The sequence below is a fragment of the Ochotona curzoniae genome, unplaced genomic scaffold, assembly GCF_017591425.1.
Source record: "Ochotona curzoniae isolate NIBS_2020 unplaced genomic scaffold, NIBS_Ocur_1.0 contig_2364, whole genome shotgun sequence".
Lineage (NCBI taxonomy): Eukaryota > Metazoa > Chordata > Mammalia > Lagomorpha > Ochotonidae > Ochotona > Ochotona curzoniae.
Window position 1 is genome coordinate 117,152 of NW_024465434.1, and position 27,802 is coordinate 144,953.

Consider the following 27,802-nt stretch of genomic DNA (forward strand, 5'->3'; position numbering starts at 1 on the left):
CTTTGGCCTGGTCCAGCCCTGACCCTTTAGAGAGCAAATCGGCCGTTAGAAAATCTCTCTCTGCTAACAATATTCAAATAAATAACTTTTTAAAAAAACAGGGGTATACATGGCAGACCTAGGAATTCTTATTAGAGATGTCAGAGAGCGTTTCATAAAAAAAAAAAAAAAACCCTCGGTAGTGTCGATGATACTGATCATTTCCTTTTAGCTTCTTAACAGGTTGTAACCAATAACCAAGGACCTTTAGTAGAGGAAAAAAATGAAACTGATTGTTACATTACTTTACATTTGATAAAATGTTCCTTTAAAGATGCACATTCCAGCCTACCATGAACGAGTGATGAGTTCATGCCATAAAGCTTAGCAAAACCAAGACAGATTTCCCTCCTAAACAATAGGGAACAATTTATGAAATATACTAAACCTAAGAGGATTGAAACTCATGATTGTTCTTCTTTAAGATTTATTTTATTTTTATTAGAAAGTCAAATATACAGAGGAGGAGAGACACTCCCCACGCTGCTGCGGTGGCTAGAACTGAGCCGATCCAAAGGCAGGAACCGGGAGCTTCTTCTGGGTCTCCCACGTGGGTGCAGGGTCCCAAGGCTTTGGGCCATCCTCGACTGCTTACCAAGGCCACAAGCAGGGAGCTGGAAGGGAAAGGAGGCTGCTGGGATTAGAACCAGTGCCATATGGGATCCTGGCATGTGCAAGGTAAGGATTTTAGCTGCTAGGCTTCCATGCTGGATCCTCATCATTGTTTTCTTTCAAAAACTGCTTTCACATTCCATTGAGAAACCTGAGATGTGCAGCTGCGTGCTCTAGAACACTATATTAACCAGTTCAAATTGTTTCCTTTTTTACAAACTACAGAATATCTAGGAATGCTAATATCTCATAGAGTTAAGAGTTTAAGATCGGTATTGTGCAGTGGGTAGAATGACCACCCGTGATACCAGCAGCGCATAAGGGTGCTGGGTCCTGTCCCATCTACTACTCACCTCTGATTCAGCTCCCTGGGAATGGCCAGGAAAAGCAATCGAAGATGGCCCAAGCCAACCAAGCTGAAGGATATTGGGTTCTCTATAATGAACCAAGGCAAATCTGTCTGCCTTTCACTGTGAGAGACGCTGTCTTTACTAGACAGCGAATGTACCAAGCTTGCTTACTGTACAAATAATCACCCAGGATAAAGGGTGTATAGAAATTCAAGAGATCTATATAAACTTTTTCTGACAAGAAGAGATTCTTTTAGTTTGAATTATTGCCACTTTTTAAAAAAGACTTATTTATTTTTATTGGAAAGTCAGATTTACAGAGAGGAGCAGAGACACAGTGAGGAAGATCTGTTGGCTGGTTCACTCCCCAAGTGGCCGGCCACAATAGCCTGAGCTGAGCTGATCTGAAGCCAAGAACCCAGAGTTTCTTCTGGGTCTCCTATGCAGGTGCAGGGTCTCAAAGCTTTGGGCCATCCTAGACTGCTTTCTCAGGTCACAAGCAGAGAGCTAGATGGGAAGCGAGGCTGCTGGGATTAGAATCAGCATCCATATGGGATCCCTGTGTGTGCAAGGTTTGGACCTTAGCTGCTAGGCTACTGCGCCAGGGCCAAATTATAGCCACTCTTGTAGCTCTAAACTCAGATGAGGGTTCATCTTTTAAAAATATATTTAAATCTAGTCACGGAATTTAGCTACATTTACTAACTGGTATTATGCTTTGTATTTGCTGTACGGCCATTAGAAAACACCATACTAGTCATAATTATAGGTATCCATCCATAAATTACTTTTATTTCTCATTAAATGAGCAGAGTCATTAGCATATTAATAACAGATATGTTTATTATTACATATCCATCAGTGCGGCTTTTAATACCACTTGAAACATGCATATCATCCTAGAGACGATCAGTTTTCCAGTGCTTCTTATTTGATACACATTACTGCAAAGCCATTATAAATTACTGAGGAGGTATTTGGTTAAAAAAATAAACAATAAATCATACTGCCCTTATGAGTCAACTCTTGTAACTGGGTAAGAGTTTAACAGTATTTATCTTGTAATTCCTATGTTAACTGGAAAACATCATAAAGTGTTACCATAATTTTTTTATACTGGTGCAGCCTTCTACATTTTGCAGACAGTTTTATTAAGACATTTAACATTGTAGCAGGTAGTCTGATGCAAAGATTGTACTTAATTTATCAAAGGCCAACAAACCTCTAAATAATTAAACCAATTATCAATGAAAAACCTACTGTCATACGTAACCTTTTGAAAATGTTTTCTGAAATTCCTATGTTTACTCATGGCAGTAAAATAATTCTCTCAAATTAAGGCACTAAAAGGGCAATTCAACTCCCATTGAAAGTGTTCTAAGAATAATTTACATTCCAAACAGTGCATACATTTTTATGTTTGTTAACTTAATGTCTTTATCACTTAAAACCACAAGGAAATACATTATACAATTACAGGCATGATGTAGTCCACAAAACGCTTTGAAACTTGGTTCTTTTGTACAGTTAGTTCCTAATGTCTCTAGTAGTAAAAGAACTCAATATGGCTTGGCAAAATGCATAGATTAAATGTAATTTTCTTGTCTTTCCCATTCCCCATTCTACAAACTTGCTGAGACATATACAGTATTCTGTAAAGCAAAATGTAAGCTATTAAATTTCTCCATTAAGTCCACCAGGGAAATCAACAGTAAGGCTTTTTAAATTCTACAGTGTGGGCACTGAAGTTCAAGTGATACCACTGCCTTCTGAAAATAGTTTAGTATAGTCTTGCAAGAGCACAAAAACTTAAGTCATAAAAAAATTTTCAGTCTGTCTCATTTTGAGATATTTTCTTTACTCCTTCCATGAGCTGATCTTGATAGTGATGGCCGTTCCACTTGAAAGTGAAAGTCCCTTCTCACGCAGATGAGGAAAACTGTTCTATCACAATTGACAGGCGTTTTCTAAAAATTCAAAAAGGCAGCACCTTTTTTTTTTTAAAAAAAAAAAATCTAGCTAAGCTTCCCCCAATTGTATTTGCATTACATAGTAATAATTAATCTAATCTACCTGTAGGCAAACCCGCAAAAAAAAAATTTTTTTTTTTCCCTCAGTGTGCTTTTGTGCCAAAGCAAGGACAGAATAACAGCAATCATAACCCTGAAGCCTGTGATACTGTGTGAAAGAAACAGCCTGTCTGCTCTGCTTGGTTAAAGAAGCCTGGTTTATCAGGTACCAGTCCACATGATTCCATGAAGCAGTAGGTCACACGGTTAACTGTTGGGGAGAAGCAGAGACACACACAAAAAACTTAATTAAGAAATGTACTCACTTCAAAATTGCAAGAGACAAATACTGGAGGCAAAGGAAAATACATGTACTTTCACTTGAAATAATTAGCAATTACATAAGATTTAGAACATAGACAAAAGAAAGATATACTCAAGTTTATTTCTTTTTGTTCTTACTATTTTCATTTTTAAAAAAGATTTATTTGTTTTTATCAGAAAGGCAGAACTACAGAGAGAAGGAGAGACAGAAAGATCTTCCATCCGCTGGTTCACTCCCTAATTGGTTGCAAAAGCTGGAGCTGAGCTGATCCAGAGCCAGAAGCTTCTTCCAGGTCTCCCACGTGGGTGCAGGATGGGAAGCAGGTTAGCCGGGACAGAAACCATTACCCATATGGAAAATTGGAGGATGCAAGGTGTAGATTTAGCTAGTAGGCTACTGTACCAGGTCCTGTACCTACTATTTTCAAACATATTACGTAATCAAAATAGGTAAAGGTTGAACTAACACTGTACAGAATCCAGTCAGGAGGGAAATAATGTAACTGAATGGTGTGGCAGCTGGAGAATACAGAGGAAGGAGAGGCGGTAAAACATTTCAAAGAATTAGAAATGGTTACTGGCAGTGGGAGGCAAGAAAAAGGATAAGTTAGACAGTTGTAAGCCTGCCCGGAAGACAGCAGTAATGTTAACAGAGTCAAATCAGTGTTACGTCTTGGCTTACAGACTCAAATGGCCCTCTAAATTTAGAGATTAGGTTTAAGATAATGTTGGTATTTATTAGGAGCAAAAATTAGATTTTAGAATTAGACAAAAATAGGTCCAACTGATGGTGTGATTTTGTGTAAGTTAAGGTGTTTAACTTCTCTGGCTTCACATATTCATATGAAAAGTAAAAAGCTAATGAAATAAAACTTCAAGAAAAGCTTATGTCCTTTAAGCTTTATATATCGATAGCAACAATTTTTGGAAAAAAATTCCATCAAAAGCAGTACTACTTAATCGGGAAGTTTTCTGGCAACACTACAGTCACTGATTATATCAAATACTTTTGATATTTCAAAAACATCTATGCGAACATAATTTAAAAACCTTTTTTTTAAAAAAAAGTTTAGATCAATCTATTTTCCTTAAAGATATAAAGATATAAATACAAGTAAATTAAAACATGTAACATCACATATGCATCATATATACAGATCTATGAGAATAAAATTTGACATGGCACTACATGGATATCACATTAATGTATAATTTATAAAGTACTGAAACTGTAAGTTATACATAAATATCCAGTAAGAAATGGATGCCATCTGTGGTGAAAAATAGCCAATTACTGAGATTTTAGTAGGTGTTATCTAATCACTTCCACCTTTGTTAAAAAAAAAAAGGTTAACATCTTGATTTTTACCTAGCTTTTCCAGATGTATTTTTGACCACTTTCCGGAAAGACTGATTTGCAGTGGATCTGGTAGAAAGCGTTCGAGGGGAGGCACGGACGAAACCAGACGGTGGATTCTTAGGGATCTTCTTCACTAAGTGAGTTACCCATTTTTTTTGTTCATCCTGAGAGCAGGCTAGGAGCAGCATATCTCTGGCTGACGTTACATCGTAACTCACTGTCCGGGAAATGAAAGCACAATTAAAACCCCTTAATACTAAAGAAAAAAAAGATGCATAAGTTCTCAAGTTTTAAAAATTTTGGCATGCCTACTTAGCTTGAAAAATACTGTTCTTCAATGAAAAATTAGAAATAGGGAAAAATGGAGAAGTGAAACAAATAAACATATTTATAGAACTTACACCTCTGATCTTAAAATAGCTATACCCTGCAGTTTTTACACTGAGCTATCACTGCTACTTTAGAAGATATTTTTGTCTACCAAACAAACACAAAGAATACAGTGAAATACAGTGAAATTCACTCATAGAACTTTTTTCAAAGTTAATTTCTTCATGACATGAACTTAACAAGGGAGTGAGTTTCTGCGACAATGTTCAACACTGTGAAATGAGCACTACATCTTGTTCCACCAGTGCCAAAATATCACTTCTTGTAATCTGCCTCTTTTCATCTTTATACTAATAGAAATCGCTACACTCAAAACAAAACCTGCTATAGATTTTTTGAAGTAATTATGATACCTTACCTTTACATGGAGAGATTAAGTCCTCTTTCTTATCCAGGTGGTCTCTGTGGCACTTGAAGTGGCACCTGCGACACTCTAGGGCAGGAGGTGGCTTGAAGACATGCCACAGAGGCTTGGCACAGGCCTCACAGTTGGCGGGGAAGTGGTAGAGCGTAGGAATGAACTCATGGCCTTTGTGATTCTGGAAATTGGTTTTTTCAGCTTGTTGTACTGGTTCCACCTCAGCATCTTTTCTACATTCACCTTCATTTGCATATAGTATCTATAATCAGGAATGATAAAAAGATGTCTTCAAAAGATCCTAGCGTATACATACACATTAAAGTTCCAATGTATAAAAGGATTGGGTATTTTTAATTTACTTCACAAACATATTCAGCATTAGGTAAAAGCTTTTAAATTACAAATTCAATTTTTTTACCTGAAATATTTTAGGAATTTCTTCTGTCTCAGCTCTGTATACATCTCCTTGAGTTACAGGTCGAACATGAAACAATTTACTAAAGTGAAAACAAACACAATAGAGACCATTATACAAACTCATTATACTCGTTCATTGTAAAAGACATTTTTCTGAAGTGAACATACATGTGGCAAGTAAGCAGATGAAAGCACATGGATCAACAGCACAAATTTTAACAATGCATATTTTTAACCACAAGGAGCATCACTGTACTATCAGAATTTTAAAGATAAAAATAATATTCACATCAAATGCTAGTGAAGATACAGAGCAGCTAGATCACTCACACACAGCTACAGAAAATTTAAATTTGCAGATTCAAATTTATTACAAATCTAAATTAAGTGCATACTTATCTTAGGACCCCGAAATTGTACTCTTGGGTCTTTATTCTAGGAAATGAAAATTTATGTCTATATAAAACCCTGTACTGGAATGTTTACAGCAGGTTTACTTACACTAGACAAAAGCTAAAAACAACCAAATGAATGGTTAATCAAGTTCAAAGCATGAAACTACTCACCATTAACAACAAATAAATTGCAACTTTGAGCTCAAGGAAACTAATGTAAGTAAAAAGAGCTGATCACAAAAGATTAGACTACTTTTATTTAATTTATGTAAAGAGAGAGAACAGATTAGTGCTGCCAGGGGTCAGCCATGCTGGGTGGGGCCCTGCAGCTGCCTGCTACTGTCAAGGGCAGCGCAGGGGTCCTGCTCTGGACATGTTCTGTATTTTGACTGTTGCGGTGGTCATATGAATCTACACATGTGATGAAGGCATGAAGACCGAACCATAACAAAAACGAAGCTATAATTATCTGAAGACATGATTGTATTAATGTAGAACATCCCATGAGGCTAATTAAAAAAACTTGACACTAGTAGCAGGTACACAACAAGATTAGAGGGTTTGAAGTCAATGACAGTAAAAAAAAATTAACAAAGAACAGACCCCCATGTAGAGAAAAAAAAAAGGCTTAACCACTGCCTCTTATTAAATAAAAAAAGTGATTTGAAATTGTGCAAAGCTTAAAGAATACCTTAAGAAACTGTAGGCAGGCAAACATATTTTGGAATAAAAACAGCAGTCACTTTAAAAATCCGATGCACTGATCTTTTCTTAAAGTATCATTAACCAAATGACTAAGGTAAGGTTTGCCACAGACTGTGAAATACTTGCATTACATTTACTTTTTTCTTTTTTAAATTTGAGGGGCACAGAGGCAGAGAGAGACAGCACCAGTTCCCATCTGCTTGTTTATTCTCCAAACGCTCGCCAACAGCCTGAACTGGGCTGACATAGATGCCAGGAACTCAGGCTTCACTCTGGTCTCCCATGCAAGTGGCTGCCCTCCACTGCTTTCCCAGGCCATAAGCAGGAGCTGGATGGGAAGTGAAGCAGCCAGCACACAAAGTGCTTGCAAGGGGAAGATCAGCCAGCTGACCCATCACATTGACTCCTCATATTAAAGGTGATTATTCCATTTAAGCCGATTGCTTAAGTTGTCAAAACCAATGATTTTCTTTAAAAAAAAAAAAAAAATTAGTGAAACAGGTGGAAGACCTGGGTTTGAGTCCTGGCTCTGCCTCTGAATTCAGCTTCATGTGCTATAAACCCTGGGAGGCAGCATTGATGGCTCATGTGACTGTTGCTGCCACCAATGCAGGAGACCTGGATTGAGATTCTGGCTTCAGCTCAGCAGTATAGCTGCTATGGGCACTCAGGAGTAAGCCAGCATCTCTGAGCTCTTTAATAAAAAGTAATAATATAAAAGGGGGGCTCTCCAAAAAGCATCAAGTAAACATACTATAGCACCTGGCTCAATTCATTTTGCATTATCTATCTATCTATCTATCTATCTATCTATCTATCTATCTATCTATCTATCTAAAAACAGCTTCATAGGCTCTGGATTCTTATTTATTTATGTATTTATTTAAATACAGTTCCACCCTCCCCCTACATTATTACAATAGTATAGTCCTTCAAAAACAGTCCTAAGTAGGGCCCGGCGGCGTGGCCTAGCAGCTAAAGTCATTGCCTTGAACGCGCAGGGATCCCATATGGGCGCTGGTTCTAATCCCGGCGGCTCCATTTCCCATCCAGCTCCCTGCTTGTGGCCTGGGAAAGCAGTCGAGGAAGGCCCAAGGCTTTGGGACCCTGCACCCCTGTGGGAGACCCAGAAGAAGTTCCTGGGCTGCTGGCTTCAGATCGGCATAGCAACGGCCGTTGCGCTCACTTGGGGAGTGAATCATCGGACAGAAGATCTTCCTCTCTGTCTCTCCTCCTCTCTGTATATCTTTCCAATAAATAAATAAATCTTAAAAAAAAAAAAAATTCCTAAGTCCATCATTCTGATATTTAATTGTGTCCTGATATTGAGTCTTTATACAGTTCCTCTAGATGACTATTGTCCATGCATGTTGATCTTGTATTTTCTATGAAGGTTGGCTTACATCAGAAAGAACATACAGTCACTATGTAAGTCAGTGTGGAGAGTGCTAAGAGAACTGAAAATTGATCTGTCATATGACACAGCTATTCGACTTCTGAGAATATATCCAAACAAAATGAAATCTGCATATGAGAAAGTAATATGTAATCATATATTTACAACAGCAAAACCTACAATAGCAAAAACATGGAAACAACTCAGATGCTCATCCAAAGAGTGGATAAAGAAACTGTGGTACACCTACTCCATCAAATACTACTCAGTCATTTAAAAGAATGGAATTCTAGCACTTGCAACAAAATGGTTTCACCTAGAGACCATTTGGTTTAAATAAGTCAATCCAAAAAGTGCACTCTAACTGTAGTAAGTTCCACAAGTATTTAGTCACAAAGGAATGACAATATTTCACTTTAGGCGATGTTTACATTTCTCTTGAATAACACTTAACTACAGCTCACTTGTAATTTCTATTATGTTGCATATGTTTTACCTTTTCTACTGGTAGTCTGTAAGCTCCTTAAATATGGAGCTTACCATCTTTATACATATTACAGCATCAAAGGTAATAAAGGCAGGGTTTCAGAATGAATAAGGAAAGCAAACTATATTCTGAAAAATCTATATTACTAACAAAGGGCAGATATTTTTATTTATGTCTCTTAACAGCAACTAAAGAATTCTAAAATCTTTTTTTTAAAGATTTACTTATTTTTATTACAAAGTCAGATATACAGAGAAGAGGAGAGACAGAGAGGAAGATCTTTTGTCCGATGATTTACTCCCCAAGTGAGCACAATGGCCGGTGCTGTGCCGATCCGAAGCCAGCAGCCAGGAATCTCCTCCAGGTCTCCCACGTGGGTGCAGGATCCCAAGGCTTTGGGCTGTCCTCAACTGCTTTCCCAGGTGACGAGCAAGGAGCTGGATGGGAAGTGGAGCTGCCGGGATTAGAACCGGCACCCATATGGGATCCTGGCACGTTCAAGGTGAGGACCTTAGCTGCTAGGCCATGGTACCAGGCCCATGAATTCTAAAATCTTTAGATGACTTCTGAATCCAAGACCCTTAAACACTTTAAATATCTGTCCTTTCAATACATGGATTAGGTACACAAAGCTTCCATCTGACATCTTAAGATTTAACATAAGTTAAGAAATATTTAAGTTTGCTAAGAAATCAGAAAATTAAATAACACTGTTCAAATTAAAAGAATTTGAATTGCTACTTTAAAAATAATTGTTCATCACAAGTTAACACTCAATAGACATTAAAATTCAAAGACAACTTACTCTATGTCCAGTACCATGGACGGATTAGATTGCTCCTTATCCTGTTCATCATTATAGAACAAAATTTTTTTGCTGCTTACCACAACATACTGAAATGAAAAAGAAAAAAAAGGGAAGAGTTACCAAGAGAAACATTGAGTTAAAGTAACATGCATAATATTTATCATTTATATCTATATTATATAGTCTAAAATCAATGATAACAGAACAGTTAATACAATCATATACATCAAAGTATCAGAAAAAGATTAGGCATACAGTACCTGTTTTTTCCAGCCATATCGCTTAATATTTCCCCTATTTGGTACAGAAAGCCAACCTTCAATTCTTGACTCTAGGAGAAAAAGGATACACAGTACTGAGTTTTCCTTTGTAACACAAAGAAAAATTATTACAAGTTGATAGCATGCAGCAACAGGCAACTGAACACAACTAAATGAATAAATGCTGTAATACGGTCTTCCATGCTTCAATCACACAAATAAACTTTAATGGCCATACAGATATTGCACAAAAAATGCCAAGCCACTTTTTAATAAAATGAAAATTTAGTACTCAATTTAAAAAGTATGAAGTAACAATATTCTCAATAGCCAGGCAAGACTGGAATGGATTGCAGCTTAAATGGTACATGAAACAGAAGACTTTAAATTCAATAATTTAACATTCATATAAAAATACTTAGCCAAAAAAAATTAGGCAGCAAGTACAACAGTTCAGAGCCATGATTTACAACAAGGAGGAGCAAGCAAAAGTACAGAAGTAGCCTATTACTCACAGAAGACAAGAATAGAAGATAAGGAAATAAGGAATGCAGCAGAATCAACTAGGTATAAAGAATAAGAGACAAGCATTTTATTTGTTTTCTTAGCACAACATTCTGATATGACACACCCGTAATGATTACAATAAAACTGTTCAAATTTGATTGGGAGAGTGTTTAATTATCCTAAGTCCAATTACAATTCTTTCTCAACTAAAGACAGGTAGTCTAAGTCTATTATACCACAACTTAATAAAGTAAAAGAATGTAGAATTTAGTTGGTCAACTGCTAATGTTTCAACTCAGTTGCACACACCAGATAATGATCACCTCTGTTGTTCAAATGCAATGAATTCATAAATATCTAAGGATAAAGTGAACCTACTGGAAATGATTATTTCCTATCAAGTTGGAGATAAACATTTAAGTGTTTTCTAAACCTATCATACTGAAACACAAAAGAGAGGTAATCAGCTTAGGAGTAGGCGTCTATAATGCAACGGATCAGCTCAAACGCTCATATTACAGAAAGCGCTGTCTGACTACATAATTTAAAAGCTGTAAATGTCAGTCTTAGAGTAACAGTCAGTAAGTAATATTTAATGATATAACTAACCTTTTATACATAACATCATGAATATAGGCTAATTGGTTCCATGAATATTTATGAGACTATACATACACTTACAAGTGAAGACCTTAAAATGTAGCAAGGTAGAACTACTTTGCTATAAGCTACTTTGTCAATATCGGCAAAAGCTTTGGTACCAAACCAGATAGTCCAATTTCTGAGTTTGTTTCTAGGGCAGAACATCATTTTGTCATAAGTTGCAGTTACGTAAATTGAACAAAGCTTCTCTTGTTGCCATTTCCATTGTGTAGCTAATGTCGCTGCATTTTAGCTTGTGTTATTTGTCTTCATGTAGTATAGTAGTTGTTTTTATTTATTTTTATTTACTTCAAAGGCAGAGTGATACAGAGAGAGAGATAGAAGAGAATAATGAGAGCAAGCGAGTGATGGCACATCTTCCACTTACTGGTTCACTCCCCAAATGCCCTGCAACCGCGAGAGCTATAGGCTAGATGGACACAGAAGTCTGGAACTTCTGCGTCTCCAAGGAGAGTGGCCTCCATCACTTGAGCCATCACCTTTTGCCTCCCCAGAGGCACTGGGAGGCAGGTGGATTAGAAGCAGTGTAGCCAGGACTCAACCAGCACTCTGGGATGGGATGCAGGTTATCACAGATCTGGCTTAATCTTCTGTGCGACAATGCCCACTTCACAGTTGTTAAAGCAGTAAAATGAGATGGCTTCAGTTCAAAGCTATCTCTTATTTCTCCCAATCTTTCTATAAATTGTTGCTATTTAGGTCTGATTATTTCCTTAGTTTTGTGACACCACAAACTTTATCCTAACACTTGTTCTACTTATCTGTGACATCTGACAGAGAAGGTATTTATTAAATAACATGCAGAAGGATGGTATTATGCCTTGAACATTCACAAATATTTATTTTACAAAAGTAAAAAAGTTATCATAGAAGACTTCTTATCCCTTGGTAAGATGACAATTATGTCTTGTCATAATGTGTGGTCTTAAAATACTATAATGAACAGTAGTTGAGTGAAAAGTAGTCTTAATATCTAAAGATACAACTAGGGGGCCTGGTGTGATAGCCTAGCAGCTAAAGTCCTTGCCTTACAACGCATATGGGAGCCAGTTCTAATCTGAGCGATTCCATTTCCCATCCAGCTCCCTGCTTGTGGTCTGCGAAAGCAGTTGAGGATGGCCCAAGTCCTTGGGACCCTGCACCTGCATGGAAGAGGTACCGGGCTCCTGGATTTGGATTGGCACAGTTCCAGCTGTTGTGGTCGCTTGGGGAGTTAGCCTACAGATGGGAGATCTTCCTATCTTTCCTCTTCCATGTATATCTGCCTTTCCAATAAAAATACATAAATCTTTTTTTTTTTTAAAGGTACAACTAGGCTTGGGCCCGGTGCGATAGTGTAGTGGTTAAAGTCCTCATCTTGCATGCACCGGGATCCCATATGGTTGCTGGTTCCAATCCCAGCGGCCCTGCTTCCCATCCACTTCCCTGCTCGTCGCCTGGGAAAGCAGTCAAGGACAGTCCAAAGCCTTGGGACCCTGCACCCACGGGGGAGGCCTGGAAGAGCTCCTGGCTCCGACTGGCTCAGTTCCAGCTGTTGCAGCTGCCTGGGGAGTGAACCATCGGATGGAAGATCTTCCTTTCCGTCTCTCCTTCTCTCTCTATATATCTGCCTTTCTAATAAAAATAAATAAATCTTAAAAAAAAAAAAAGATACAACTAGGGTTGTTTGATATGGGTAATTCCTGAATGAAAATAAATAAATGAAAGTCTCTGAACTCTTAGACTTGTGCCAATGCGGGCCAAAATATCTACTCCCTACAGTTATTTCTGAGAATGAACGCAAAAAACCTTTGTATTTGGGCACTGGACTTGAGCTAATCTGCCAGTATTTTCTTTAATATATTTTCAAAGAGTTGTTCTATTTCATCGCTTTATCTGTCAATAATATGGTCCTATAGAAACATACGATTATAAGAATTATAACTCAGGGGAATTTTAAGAAATCAATTCAAACTTTCATATTTGTTTACATTGCAGCTAAAAGAAATAGAAAACTCAAATGAAAATGCTGACAATTTATAGACTTTTGGCAATTTAAACCATTTTATGGGACAAAATTTGAATTTTCCCTTCTGGTGAATTCCCTCTGAGAAGCAGCTGAATTAAACTAAATGATGATCTGAACACACACACCAGCTAGTTTCTTACGTACTGCCTTTCCTTACTCTCCCTAAACTTACCAGTAGTTTATAAGACCTCTAAAAACAGGACTACTTGTAACCTACAAGAAAATCTGAATGTATAATTTTATGAACTCTTTCACATTATAATAGAGAAATCAGTTGTTCCACATAAGTAAAACAAACTCGGGCTGAGAATTTCTAAGTTTAGATTACAGTCAGTAAAATAGCACTATGCAACTACAAACATTCAGCTGCAAATTTTATACATGTTATTGTAGAGAAATTTTAACTCACAAAAGAAATTACATGTGTATTACTTTACTACAGTATCAGGAAATGATTCCTTTAGTCACATAAGAGACTGACAGTCTAGTTATATGAAACACCAATATCCAATTTAAACTCTGAAGACTACCAAAGTTTACTTTCATCAACGATACACTGCTTAAGAAACAGAGGTAGAAAATCATTCCAAGATATTTTAAGGTGATTTAAAAATAAAATCAATCACTGACCAATAATTCAGATGGACTGATTATCATTATATCTTTGCTTAAATGATCTGGGTAAAGTCAGAAATCCTCACACAATCGAATGCAGCCACAGGCTAGGTTGGGCTGGACCACAGCACTCATCGGCTTGCAAAGGACATGGGGCTGGGGACATAACTGACCTGGCAACTAAAATTACCTATGTGTGTATACTCTGATGCAGGTGATGGACTGAACTGGACCCAGCACTTGCTGGCACATGCAAGAGTCAGGTCTGGGGTCCCCAGGTGAAGTTTCTTGGGGGACTCCCCTACTAGACACTGGACTCAAAACTCCAGCCACAGGGAGGACCATAGGATTTGTGGTCTGACCTTGGAATGCATGTATTGGGACTAGGCCTCCTTGATTGCTGATATTTGTTCAGTGGATAACATATGGGGGAAAAAATGGGCCAGCTCATTTAGGCCTGCAGAGGATGGCATGTGCCATGTCAAAAGATGGAGAACAGAACGGGTTGGACAACTCTTGGCTGAGCTTTGGCACTAAGCGTTTGGCTGAGAGGATGCACTGGGTGGATTCTCTCAGCCAATGGACCTTGGAAGGATTTTCTCAAGTTTGGAGTAACAAAATAGTCTCTCAGCACGATCAAAACTATTCAAGTAATACCCTGGGAATATCTCCACATCAGGGTTTCATCAGGGATGATATCAAGTGGACACCCGCCTTCCCACCCTCCCTTCCCTAAGACATAGGAGAAAAGGGAAGAAAAGGCAAATTGGAAGCCTTTGTCTCAGTCACTGTACCCCAGCCCTGACCCTCCACACCCTAATCAATGATCCTCACACGATTGCATCCTTGTCAATCAAACAAACAACATGAAGAATGGCCATTGTACTTTTCTTCTTTCCCTTTTCACTTGATTTGGACTTTGAGCATCTTGAAAAATAAAACCCCTTGAAAACATACCAATATTTTAAGTAACAGAATGAAGCCAGTAGAAACATTTAAAAATCTCTTTAATAAATGACTCCTAAATCAATTTATTAGGTAATCACTCTGATGACTAAATGAATTCCTAACTCTTCCAATAAAACTATCTAGTAGTCCTTTGAGTTTAATCCTCTTAAATAAACCAGAATGTAGCAAGAAACTCACTATGTTCTTCCCTAAAGGTCCCAAAAATTCACCTGTTCTAAATAACATTCACTAGTAATTTATCAGTCTCTGAAATGTCTAACTAAACACAAAGAACATCAATGCACACAAAAGTCAACATAAAGTTAAACAGGAGAAATAAAGGGAAAATGTGCTCAAATTTATAACTAATACTAAATACAATCAGAATTCCTTTATTTCCACAAATACCTGAAACTCACTGAAGAGGGAACTCAAACCGCAAGTTAAGTTTAGCAACTGAAAGAAGCATGTAGCCCAATGTCTGTAAGTCATATTCTTATTGAAGATTAGGCCTGACTTTGAAAAAATGTTTAATTAACAGCTGAAGCTGGTGGTTAAAACCAGTGATCCTCTGACAACAATGTGCACTTACAAGTTTCTCACCAGCAGGTGGTTTTAAAGATGCAACAATATTTCACCACAGTAGAAATATTCCCTCCCTTCCCAGACACCTGATTTAAATGTTTTCTATGAAAGGCAGAAAGAGGGAGGAAGGAAGGGATGGGCACACAGAGACAGAGAGACGTAGAGAAACACACACACACACATGCACACACAACCAGCCAGCCAGCCAGCCAGGGCTGTGCCAGACCATACCCAGAGACCTGGAACTCAACCTGGATTTCTACAGGAACACGGGCACACGAGGCACCATCTGCTGCCTCCCGGGGGAAGCACTTTGGGAGTAGAATTGGCACTTGAATCTAGGTATTCTGATACGGGACATGAGCATCCCAAGTGGCAGCTTAACTGGCCAAATGACCCCTCCCTCAAACTGATTTTTGGCAAAGCCACAAAGAATAAAGGCATGAAATATATGGTACAAAAACAGGAATTGGATGTACTTCCCATTTGAGGGCCAAGAAGACAGCAATTTTCTAAGCAGTTTATCAAGTTTTATTACATCAGATTCCCCCAAAACTAGCCATATCTATTAAAACAGAAACCCTTTAATATCAAGCATATTGCTTCATAAATATCTTTCTTAAGATATTAACTTTAAATGAATCTATTATTTATGAAATATACTGAGAATGTGTAATACATTAAGCATATTTGTATATACATATACATACAGTCTTTTGTATATTTCACTTCATTTTGAAATTAAACTGTAATATATGCTTTCTCATCTCTTTAAAAAAGACACAGGATACACTAAGAGCAAAGAATAAGGCTGTGTTTATTTTTTAAATCGATTATCTATTGGGGAAAAACCAAACACAGAAAAAAGTCTAAAGTCCTAGCCACTGCTGTCCACTCCCTTCCCCCTTAATTCAGTGCCCAACTCTTTTTATCTGTTTCTTCAAACTCAAAAACCTATCAAAGTCTGACTAAAATTTATCACTATTATATTAAGTTGGCTTTTTACATTCATTTTCTCTCTCTCTATATATATATGTATATACAATACTTATGCTAGCTGTGGTTCTGATTATGCAATATACTTCATTGCACTCAATTTATATTATTAGTAGGTCTTGACTATCAAAACCAAGAGTTTAAGAAGCCACAGACAAAATCGTAGAGGCAGAAAACCAAATGCCATTCAAGCAAACTTGAATGACATACTGGGATTACTCTTACCTGGAAGATTTCCATCAGCTTCATCAGCACTAGGAAAACTGGCAACACTTGTAGAATCCGAAAGGTCCAAAAGTTTAGCACGTAGTTGTTCAATATCACTCTCTTTGCTAGCTAACTGCATCTGAAGTTCATTCTTATGTGTGCATTCTTCCACCAATTGCTATTATTAAAAAAGATAAATGATCAAATGACAATAATTTCTTTAAAAATTTTTAAAATACATTTTTATTTTGAATTTTGAATTATGGTACAATTTTGTATAGTTTGGGATTCGCCCGCAAACTCCCACCCCCATCAGATTTTTCCCATTTTGTCACAATAGTGTAGTCCTTCATAAGGAATACTTATTCTATCAGTTTCTTATTTAAGTGTACCCCGACATTGCTGGTACAGACAATGTAATACAGTCCAGCATCCCACTGCAAATGACAATAATTTCAACATGGTAGCCTAGTGGGTAAATCCTCGCTGCTCCACTTCCCTTCCAGTTCCCTGCCTGCAGTCTGGGAAACCAGTGGAGGATGATCCAGATCCTTGGGTCCCTACACCCAAGTGGGAGACCCAGAAAATGCTCCGGTCTCCCGCCTTTGGATCAGCTCTGCTCCAGCTGTTGTGGACAACTGGGGAGTGAACCAGTGGATGGAAGATCTTTGTCTCTGCTTCTCTCTGTAAATCTGCCATTCCAATAACTAAATAAATCTAAAATAAAACCAAACCTCTCGGGCCCGGCGGCATGACCTAGTGGCTAAGAGGTTCCTGGCTGCTGGCTTCGGACTGGTGCAGTACCGGCTGTTGTACTCACTTGGGGAGTGAATCATCGGACAGAAGATCTTCCTCTCTGTCTCTCCTCCTCTCTGTATATCTGACTTTGTAATAAAAATAAATAAATCTTAAAAAAAAAAACCTTCTCTTAAAAAAAAATAAAATACAAGGTAACAGAAGATTAAAAAACTATTAAAAAACAAAACTAAACTAAACACATACAAAGAAAATAAAGAAAAAAAAAAAGGGAAAATGCTCTTCCGGCTTCAAATGAAATAGTTTAATAGGTACAAAAAATGTGTTAAGACAGTAAAATTGTAAACGATGAAAGCAAACACACTTAGTTGTGTTCTTAAATAGGGCATTTAATCAAGTGATTTGTAAAAAGCTACTCAAACTACAATGGCATATCCTCATTTTTTCAAGATGGTTCATACTAGCGTAATGATCTAGCTATTAAACTGTATAAACTAAAATATATATTTCATATAAGCAAGCCAACCTAAACAACATGAACAGGTAACAGGTATACATGGTAACAATAACGAAAGAAAATAATCCTTTATGTACTCATGTACACACACACACACACACACTTACCGCCTGCATGTCATTCAGTTCCTTCTGATGTTTTACTACCATCTGGTTGAATTTTTCTCTTTCTTGGTTGAGTTCCAATTGCAGCTTTCGATTTTCCTTTTCTTTTTTTCTCAAATCCTGCGCATTAGCTTTTTTTCTATCAATTTTAAAATCTTTGCGATTCATTATTTCTGCCAACTTGTTAACAGCCTATTAAAATATGAAAGAGATTTTATTAGGGACCTACATTACACCATCTCATTTAAATCTCTGCTAAAGAACTTTTTTCCTCCTTCAGAATCAGGATGAAGGACCAGGACAACCTACTGAAGACTGGGATGTTAGTTGGTCGCAGGCTGCACAAGTAAATACTAATGACTTATTTCACCACTCAAATCTAAGAACCAAACAGGCTCACAAAAAAACTACTCAACAACTACTCACCACTCTGACAGATGCTAGACATAAATAAAGAACACGCACACATGCCTCAGAGGCATCCTGGTCTGGTGCAGTGAACAGGAAAGCTTATGATACAGCGAGCCAGTTCAGCTCTAGAAGCCCAAATGGGATCCTGGTGCATTCAAGGTGAGGACTTTAGCCACTAGGCCACTGCACCAGGCCTTACAGTGTTTTCTTTTTCAGTAAGGTTTCCCTCATATAAATAAGAAATTCTCTATTCATTTTATTACATACTTTTTCTGACAGATTATTAAACAAAGCAACTTTCTTAACTGAAAGTATTTTATGTTTTTGAGATAAAATGAAGACATTAAAAAATTATAACCTCAATTTTAACTGAAGGATGAACAACTATCTTTCTAAATATGTTACTCAGATACACACAGCAAAGGCTGACGTCATACATACCTGTGTTTTAAGGGTTCGCTCTGTATTGATATTCTTCTCATAGGCAGCCTTAAGATTACTGATTTCTTCTTCTTTCTGTAGCTTATATTCTGTCAATAAATTACACAGTATTATTATTTGCATTCTGAACCAATAATGTTTTTAATTATTCCAATCAGTATATACTACATAGTAACTTAAAGTGATTAATATAAGCTTTAAGGCTATAGAAGTTACTTCAATATAAAAGCACATATCACAAAAATCTAATGCATAGCATCATCAGCTAAAGATTAATTACTGAACTTAATTTGACAATATGATTTTAAGAAATCTACATACCTTCTTCTGCTTTCCTCATTTTATCACTTAGCTCTTCATTTTCTTTTCTTAATAATTCAATATCTTTGGTTAGCATGCTGTTTGTTTCTTCAAGCTGAACAAAACACAAATATCTATTGCAGTTGCTTTGCTATTAGTCATGTAAAACAATAAAGTTTAATATAATCCTTCACATTTTCTACAGGTCAGATATGTCAGATTTAGCTTAATAACAGACATTGCCTGGTTTCCAGTTTAAAAATATGTGGATGTTCCTTTGGGATTAGGGAGAGGAGCTTTTTCTGGTCCTTACTTAGTTCTAACTTTGGATCCCCACCCTCTCTTGTAATGACCATCAGGGTCGTTCTGAAGCCCCACCCTCCCAAAAAAAATTTAGAATAGACAGAAATACAACGAAAGCTTAGTACCAGACAGGAAACAGTGTGGATCCACATATACCTTACTAGGTAGGACACAAAGATTAGCTACTCCTCACTAGGGTACTGAAGATTTCTCTGCACACCCCTCCTAAAACTGGTCTGCACCTCAACTGTTAACAAATGTCTTGTTAGATTTATAAGCCAGTTTAGACTATCCTAAAATCTGCCAAGTTCAGCAAAATTATGCTTCAACACTATAAACTGCTAAATACTAAAATGAAAATAGACACGAGACAGCTGAATAGTACCCTATAGCCACTTTAAGGTGTATAGAAGCCGGTTCTGTGTATAAACAAAAATTGAAATGTCAATAAAGCAGTCATAGGATGTGGTTAAGAACTTGCACTGTTTTAACACATTGATTACAATACCATGTCAATTATTTCCACAATGTTGTAAACTGTTATTGATGTTGTGCTGGGGCTTTCAATTGATTGGGATGATACTCTGTCAGCTCTGTCTTTAAACCAGAGATGATCTCCGCAAGAAACTGTTGAATTGATCTGGACAATAAGATGCTGAACTCTATGGCTGGTATATGTTTGCAAAGTAAGAATCTTGACTTAATTTGAACTGTAATACCCAAAAAGGTGGAAGAATCCACCATGGGGGAAGGGCACGGGGAGGGGTTGGGGAATCCCAGAGCCTATGAAACTGTCACATAATGCAACGTAATTAGAAAAAAAAAATGTGGATGTAAATCCGAAACACTTCAGAACAATTACTAATGTTCAAAATTACTTTAGTTAAAACACACACACACACACACACACACACACACTCTATATAGCTATAGATATGAACAAAAGGGAGTAAAACATAATGGAAAAAGAACCAGACTAGAAATTAAAAAGTCTGCATTTAGTTCTACCTCTGCCACTCACCCACTATGTGATTCCAGGCAAGTTAAAGCTGGCAGGGAGACAGACCAGTGCTGTGGCATAGCACACAAAATTGCTGCCTACAGTGCTGGTATACCATATGGGCTCCTGTTTTGAGTCCCAGGTGTTCCACTGTTGATCCACCTCCCTGCTAACACACCTAGGAAAGTATTAGAGGACAGCCTAAGTGCTTAGGCCTCTGCAATCACCTGGGAGATCCAAAGGGGGTGCCTAGCTTTTGGCTCTTGTTGCAGCCAATTGGGGAGTGGACCAATGAATGGATGATTTCTCTCTCTGTGTGTCTCTCCCTCTCTGTAACTATGTCTTTCAAAATAAATAAATAAATCTTAAACAAAAATGCATCTCTGAGCCTCATACCCATAGTAATGATGATGTCAATAAAAACACTTGTCCGTTACCTTTAGTGATGTATTTACTGAACATTCTATTTACATGACTTTATTAAATCTTCACAGCACTCATGTGGAATAGGTATTATTATTTCTATTACATATGCAATATGTATATTTATTTATTTGTTTGCAAGGCAAAGCTTCAGAGAAAGGGAAACAGATCTCCTATCTGCAGGTTTATTCCTCAAATAGCTAGAGCTGGGCCAGGATAAAGCCAGACTCTAGAACTCCATTTGGGTCTACTACATAGACAGCAGGCCCCCATGTACGTGGGCCACCTTTGGCTGCCTTGTCAGGTACATTAGCAGGAAGCTGGATCAGAAGCAAAATAGCACTTGACCCAGCATTCTCCATGGCACTCTTCACAACTCTGACCCGTTTCTATTTTATACATGAGCAACCTGAGGCTTAGAGAGGTCAAAGCAACTTGTCAAGATCACATAAGCTGATATTTGAACCCAGTAATTGTATATACATCATAGCATTTGATGACTTAATTCCCTTGATGGTTCTTTGAGTCTACGAAAGTACTTTAAAAAATTTAAGTACGCACAGAATTAAAAGACAGATTCTGCAACAGGGATTTGGTGTGGCAGTTAAGACATTTGGGTGCCCAAGTGTGATTCAATTATTGTTGCAGCTCCAGCTTCCTGCTAATGTGCACCCTGGAAGACCATAGATAATGAAACAAGTAGTGGGATGTCCACCATCCACGTGTGAGGTCTGAATTGAGTTTCCAGCTCCTCGTCTGTGGACTGGTCCAGCCCTAACAGCTACATGCAATTGGGGAGTGAAGTAGCAAGTGGGAAGCTTTCTCTGTCCACCTATCTCTCACTAGGTCTACTTTTCAATTAAGCACAATAAATGAAACACATTTTAAGATGACAAATTTATTTTGATGTAAAAGTTTTGAAATCTATACATTGGTTTTTCATAATGCAGATTTTCCATAAATCTTCTGAAGACCCCTTGTATACATGGATTAAAAAAATATTTTTTGCATTAAAATAAACTTTCCTTTTTGGAGATTTATTTTGTCTGGAAGACTACAGAGATTGGGTAGGGGGACTTCCATCTGATGGTTCATTTCCCAGATGGCTCCTGGGGCTGGGCTAAGACAAAGCAAGGAGCCAGGAACTTCCTCCAGGTTCCCCATGTGGGTAGCAGGGGCCTAAACACGTGGGCCACCTTCCCCCTGTCCCTCCCAATCCAGCAGCAGGGAGCTAGAGTGGAAGTGGAACATCTGGGACACAAACAAGTGCTCTTATTGGATGCTGGCAGTGGAGGCTTCAGTCTTAGAGATTACACTCCAATGCTGGCCCCAATATAAACTTTCATTTCTTTTATACAGCTAAAAATACAAACCTCAAGAGTAAATTATACACAGTATTGGTGTTCTTACAATGGGTTTATAGATCACCCACAAATTTCTCATACAAAAAAAAAAAAAGTAAATTTAGACTAGTATTGCACATAAACTAACCAGGACCCTAGGACCTAGAGCCACAAAGGAAAATAGCTAAAAATTAGGAATTTCAATCATAAACAACTGTTTTAGATTATATAACTTATTTTACATGTAAATATAGAAAGAAAAATGATTACATATATAAAGTATAAATAAATAAATTCACATGCACACATACTCACTCTAATACTTTAAGGTGTGAGCTATACTGACTAAACTCAAGTTTAGTCATATAATTTATCTATCACACTTACCCGATTAACAGCGTGATCTTTATCTGTAATCTCCTGTCTATTTCTTGAAGCAGCTTTCTTACTTTCTTGGGTCAATTCAAAATACTGTTCTTCTAGAAGTCCCCGAGCCAACTGCTCTGACTCAGCTTTTGTTTCTGCTAGATCCAACTGAGTAGCAAGAGTTTCCCTGCAAAAAAAATTTGAAATGAGATGAATATTTAAAGGTTCAGTTTATGGTGCCTGTTTCTCCCTGTGGCACTGGCATCTAATATGGAGTGCCTCTTCAAGTCCCAGGTGCTCCAATTCTAATCCAGCTCCCTGCTTATGGCGTAGGAAGGCAGCGGAGGATCTCCCACGTTCCTGGACCCCAGCATCCACGTGGGAGACCAGAAGAAGCTGCTGTTCCTGGCTTTGAATTTACTCCGTTGTGGCCATTTGGGGTGTGAACCAGCAAATAATAGAACAAACCTTTCAAAAAACAATTCAGTTCATTCTTACAAATTAACCAAACGCTTTAAAACACAATTATCTTTAAATGATTAAAAATAATGAAGGATTTTACTGCTTAAAACAAACTTCGAGTTCACTGCAAATTCTGGAATGCAATGAATTTAATATCTCACATTTCTGGCAGTCTACTTTTAAAAAGGAATTTATTGTAAACTTGGAATGGAAGATAATCAGTAAATTAGGAGGATAAACCTGGGTCCTTATGACATTAATTCTATTACTTTAGGCATTAGGCAATTTTCTATATTTCCTGAGCTCATTTAACCAAATCAGTAAAATTAGATTAAAGTAAATCATTTGTGAAGTGTCTTCATGCTGTGAAATTAAATAAAATTATCAAGTTTTACATGCAGGTATTACAAACACAAGAAATGTTTATACACAAAACACTTCTTAAAAATTTCTAGTGGTTCACTCTTCAGATGGCTGCAAATGGTCAGAATGAAGGGCTGTGACAGAACAAAGCCAGGAGATTCTTTTAAGCGTCCATGTGGGTGAAGGGGCCCAAGCACCTGGGCCATCTTATACTGCTGCCCCAGGTTCAGGAGCAGGGACTAGACTGGAAGTGGAACAGTCTGGACTTAATCACTGCAGGGAGTGGTTTAATCTGAGATGCCACAATGTTATTATTATTTTTAAAAGTTATTTGATTTTTAAGTGAAATGCAGGGAGAAAGATCTTCCTTTCACTGGCTCACGCCCTAAATGGCTACATCCTGGAGTCCCACATGGGTAGCATGGACCCAAGAATTTGGGCCACAATCCGCTGCCTTTCAGATGCATTAGCAGGAAGTAGGATTAGAAGTGGGGTGGCCATAACTTGCTAGCTGATACTTTTTCTTGAAATATTCTAGTTTCCTTATTTTTCTGTTACTGTAGTTTTCTTTTTTATTACTGCTGACTTCTTATTTCTTACTCTGCCCATTCCTTAAAAGCATAGGAGCCAGTAGTCTTTCCTTTGCCTTTTATCTTCTGATCCTACTCTTGGAGTTACAATTTACTGCCCAGGAGAGTGAACTGAATCTCTGAGTGTCCCCTTCCTTATCTCCTACTCCCACTCTCTTACCCAGTAGCTTTAGATTGTTATTGTACAAAAATTCAGAAAGTTTTGAAATGTGAGTACTGGCTCAGTGTTTATCATGTGTGGTAAGTGTATCGAATTGAAGACAGGAAATCTACAGATTGCTAAAATTCCCATAAACTGGGCCTGGTGCAGTGACCTATGAGCTAAAGTCCTTGCCTTGAATATGCCAGGATTCCAAACGGGAGTTGGTTCTAATCCCAATGGCCCCATTTCCCATTCAGCTCCCTGTTTGTGGCTTGGGAAAGCAGTTGAGGACGGCCCAAAGCCCTGGGATCCAGCACCCATGTGAGAGAACTGAAAGAAGCGCTGGGCTCCTGGCTTTGGATTGGCACAGCACCAGCCGTTGCGGCCACCTGGGGAGTGAAATCATCGCAAAGAAGATCTTCCTCTCTGTATATCTGACTTTGCAACAAAAATAAACAAATCTTTTAAAAAAACATTCCCATAAATCACAACCCATTTAAACTTATGGCCTCATAGGGTTATGAATAAGGAACTCTGAGATACAGAAACCTCAACTATCTTGGTGGCTTCAGTGTACAATGATAATCAAAATCAACTTGCAGTCTAAGCCATTTCCCTGAATTTAAATAAGCAGTAAGTATTGGCTTGGTGGGCCCGGCACGATAGCATAATGGTTAAGGTCCTCGCCTTGAATGCGCCAGGATCCCATATGGGTGCTGGTTCTAATTCCAGCAGCTCCACTTCTCATCCAGCTCCCTGCCGTGGAATCCTGTACCCACGGGGGAGACCCGAAAAAAGTTCCTGGCTCCTGATTGGTGCAGCACTGGCCGTTATAGCCACTTGGGGAGTGAATCATCGACAAAAGATCTTCCTATCTGTCTCTCCTCCTCTCTGTATATCTTCCTTTCCAATAAAATAAATAAATCTGTAAGCACTTCAACAGATAGAAGATCATTTCCTTTATGTCTCTCCCCTAATCAGCTTCTAACTTCGCTTCTTTAAACAAATAAATCTTAAAAACAAAAACAAAATAATGCTAGTTTCAGTGTCTGTTCTGACACCTTCTTGCTATAAGGATCCCAGCTGAATGAGTCACCATCTTTTGGGGCATGATAGCTTCATTGTAAAATTAGGTTGTATATCTTTGAGGTTTTCTCATTCTAAGACCCTAATTACACATCTAATGGAAATAAGCCTATCATGCATGACTAAGAGAAAGCTCTTAAATACCTTTGCCTACCTTAGAATGATTTGTGAATACAGAAAGAACAATTTATATATAGATAAACGGTGAAAAATTAAGAGGTCTTTGAAAATAATTTATCATCAAAGAATTTATGACAGTCCAGTGACTTTTTAACTGCTACAATGTTAATGTATTAGAGCTTCTTTACCCCAAAGATGAATTTAAATATGGTCTATTTTGTTCCGAATTCTGCCAACAGACTGCTTCTTGCCCTTTTAAATAAGATCAAGTAAATCAACCAAATAAAATGTGGATAGCGTGGCAGGTATTTGCCTGAAATGCTGGCATTCCACATCCAAACGTCCACTTCTAATTCCATCGCATTGCTATTGTACACCAAAAGGCAGCAGGTCAGGGCTCGAGTAGTTGGGTCCCAATCACCCAACTGGGAGATCTGGACTGAGTTCCTGACTCCTGGCTCCTGCCTGAGTCACCAAATTTGTGGTCATTTGGAAATGGAGAATCAGCTGACAGAAAGCCTGTCCACTTAAATGTTTCTCTGTCTTGGTGCCTTTCAAATACATAAATAAGTGAAAAGTTTTAAAAATGTTCTACTTCCATGAGAATGACACTTTCAACTTAAAAAGAATGGCTTGAATTGATTCCTGTAAAGTTAAATATACATACTTTTCATTTTGTAGTTCTTGTATCTTCTTTAAATTTTCTCTGTTTTTTTCTTCAATCTCTTCCTTAAGTTCCTTTACCTGAGTTTTATAAAGTGTCTGGAAAACAAGTGATAAGAAGATATAAAACAGCCCGGCAGGTTCTTATTAGACAATTAACATGACACAACAATTCCACTGCCAGCTATTTTACCGATGATAAATACAGGTGTGTCCATTCCTGCACACAATATTACAGATGAGGTTTCATTACAATGTTACTTATAGCAGCTTGAAACTGGAAATAGTATGTACATCCATCAGCATGTCTTAAGAAAATTATAGTGGGCCTGGCGCAGTGGCCTAGTGGCAAAAGTCCTCGCCTTGAAAGTGCCGGGATCCCATATGGGCGCCGGTTCTAATCCCGGCAGCTCCACTTCCCATCCGGCTCCCTGTTTGTGGCCCAGGAAAAGCAATCGAGGATGCCCAAAACCTTGGGACCCTGCACCAGTGTGGGAGACCAGGAGGAGGTTCCTGGCTCCTGGTTTCGGATTGGCTCAGCTCCAGCCATTGCAGTCACTTGGGGAGTGAATCATCAGATGAAAGATCTTCCTCTCTGTCTCTCCTCCTCTCTCAATATCTGACTTTCCTATAAAATAAATAAATCTTAAAAAAAAAAAGAAAAGAAAATTGTAGTGTGTCCATACTACTTAGCAACAAAAAGGAATCAATTATTAACTTCTACAACGTAATAAATCAGAAATTTATGCTGCACAGAAGAAAGCAGTGTTGGGACAGGTGTTGAGTGCACAAGTTAAGGTGCCTGTGTTCCACGACACAGTACAAGGATTCCATTCCTGGCTCTAGTCTATGTCCCCCTGACATAGACTCGGAGAGGCCTGAGTGAAGACTCCAAAGAGGCTGGTTTCTTGCCCCTCACATGATTGATCCCTTAGCTCCTCCTGCTGTGGTCTCCATCATCTCTGGCCACTGCAGGCATTAAGGGAATGAACCAATAAAGGAGACCTCTGTTTAAGTATTTGTCTCTTTCATTTCTTAGTGTCAAAGAGAGGGGAGGAGGGAGAAAGAGAGTGAGAGAGGAAGGAAGGAAAGTAGGAAGAAGGCAGGGAAGGAAGGATGGAGGAAAGAAAACCAGGCAGGTACTAAAACTAGTATATGATTACATGTATGTGTAATTCTAGAAAAAGGTAAAAATAATCAATAGTGACAGAAACTGAGTAAATGCTTGCTTGTGGAGGGAGTAAGGAAGAGTACCGCAAAGGTGATCAGGTAATATTCTGTGGAGAAGAAAATGTTTTACATGTCAACTATGGTGATAGTCATGATTATATACATTCGTCAAAACTTACTGATCTAAAACTCTTAAAGAAAACATAATTTATTATATATAAACTACAATAAATTACATAACAGGGGCCAGTGCTATGACTTAGCAAGCTAAGCTTCCCTTGATGAACCAGCATCCCATATGGGTGTTGGTTTGAGTCTTGGCTGTTGTACTTCCAATCCAGCTCCCTGTTCATGTGTCCAGGAAAGCAGAAAAGATGGCTCAAGTCTTTGCGCTCCTGGTTTCGGACTGGCCTAGCTCTGGCCATTGCAGCCATTTGGGCACTAAATCAACGGATGGAAGATCTTTCTTGCTCTTTCTCTCCTTTTCTCTGTGAAAATCTGTATTTCAAATACCCGTTAGATGAATACATAGGAAGAACTCTCCAAGATATAGGGATTGGGAAAGACTTCTTGAAAAGTCACCAAAAGCATAGGCAGTCAAAGCCAAAACAAACAAATGGACCACCTCAAGCTGAGAAACTTGTACAGCAAAGGAGACAACCAACAAAATGAAGGAGTAACCAAGCTTGTGGTCATCAAATACATCAACAAAGAGGAAAGAAAGTGCACCACTTCTCTGTGTGTCAAGACGTCAAACACGGAGTATGGGCTATGCAACCCAATTTCCTGCTCACCATAAT

General features: G+C 38.1%; 2 protein-coding genes across 2 annotated transcripts in view; both read right to left on the minus strand.

Annotated features, from left to right (window-relative positions):
* Positions 1-473, minus strand: part of USP14 (ubiquitin specific peptidase 14) — a 52,455-nt gene extending 51,982 nt beyond the window's left edge. The window contains exon 1 of the mRNA XM_040974020.1: positions 175-473. The gene's annotated coding sequence lies outside the window, so the exon portion shown is untranslated. The remainder of the gene's footprint in view (positions 1-174) is intronic.
* A 1,291-nt stretch (positions 474-1,764) lies between these two features.
* The window catches only part of ROCK1 (Rho associated coiled-coil containing protein kinase 1), a 123,474-nt gene continuing 97,436 nt past the window's right edge, over positions 1,765-27,802 (minus strand). The window contains exons 22-33 of the mRNA XM_040974022.1: positions 25,837-25,931; positions 22,428-22,593; positions 18,993-19,086; positions 18,672-18,760; positions 17,823-18,011; positions 16,461-16,620; positions 9,914-9,984; positions 9,651-9,739; positions 5,864-5,942; positions 5,443-5,704; positions 4,704-4,911; positions 1,765-3,281 (exon numbers count right to left, since the gene is read on the minus strand). Coding sequence (XP_040829956.1) covers positions 3,278-3,281; positions 4,704-4,911; positions 5,443-5,704; positions 5,864-5,942; positions 9,651-9,739; positions 9,914-9,984; positions 16,461-16,620; positions 17,823-18,011; positions 18,672-18,760; positions 18,993-19,086; positions 22,428-22,593; positions 25,837-25,931 — 1,506 coding nt within the window. The 3' untranslated portion in view covers positions 1,765-3,277. The remainder of the gene's footprint in view (positions 3,282-4,703; positions 4,912-5,442; positions 5,705-5,863; positions 5,943-9,650; positions 9,740-9,913; positions 9,985-16,460; positions 16,621-17,822; positions 18,012-18,671; positions 18,761-18,992; positions 19,087-22,427; positions 22,594-25,836; positions 25,932-27,802) is intronic.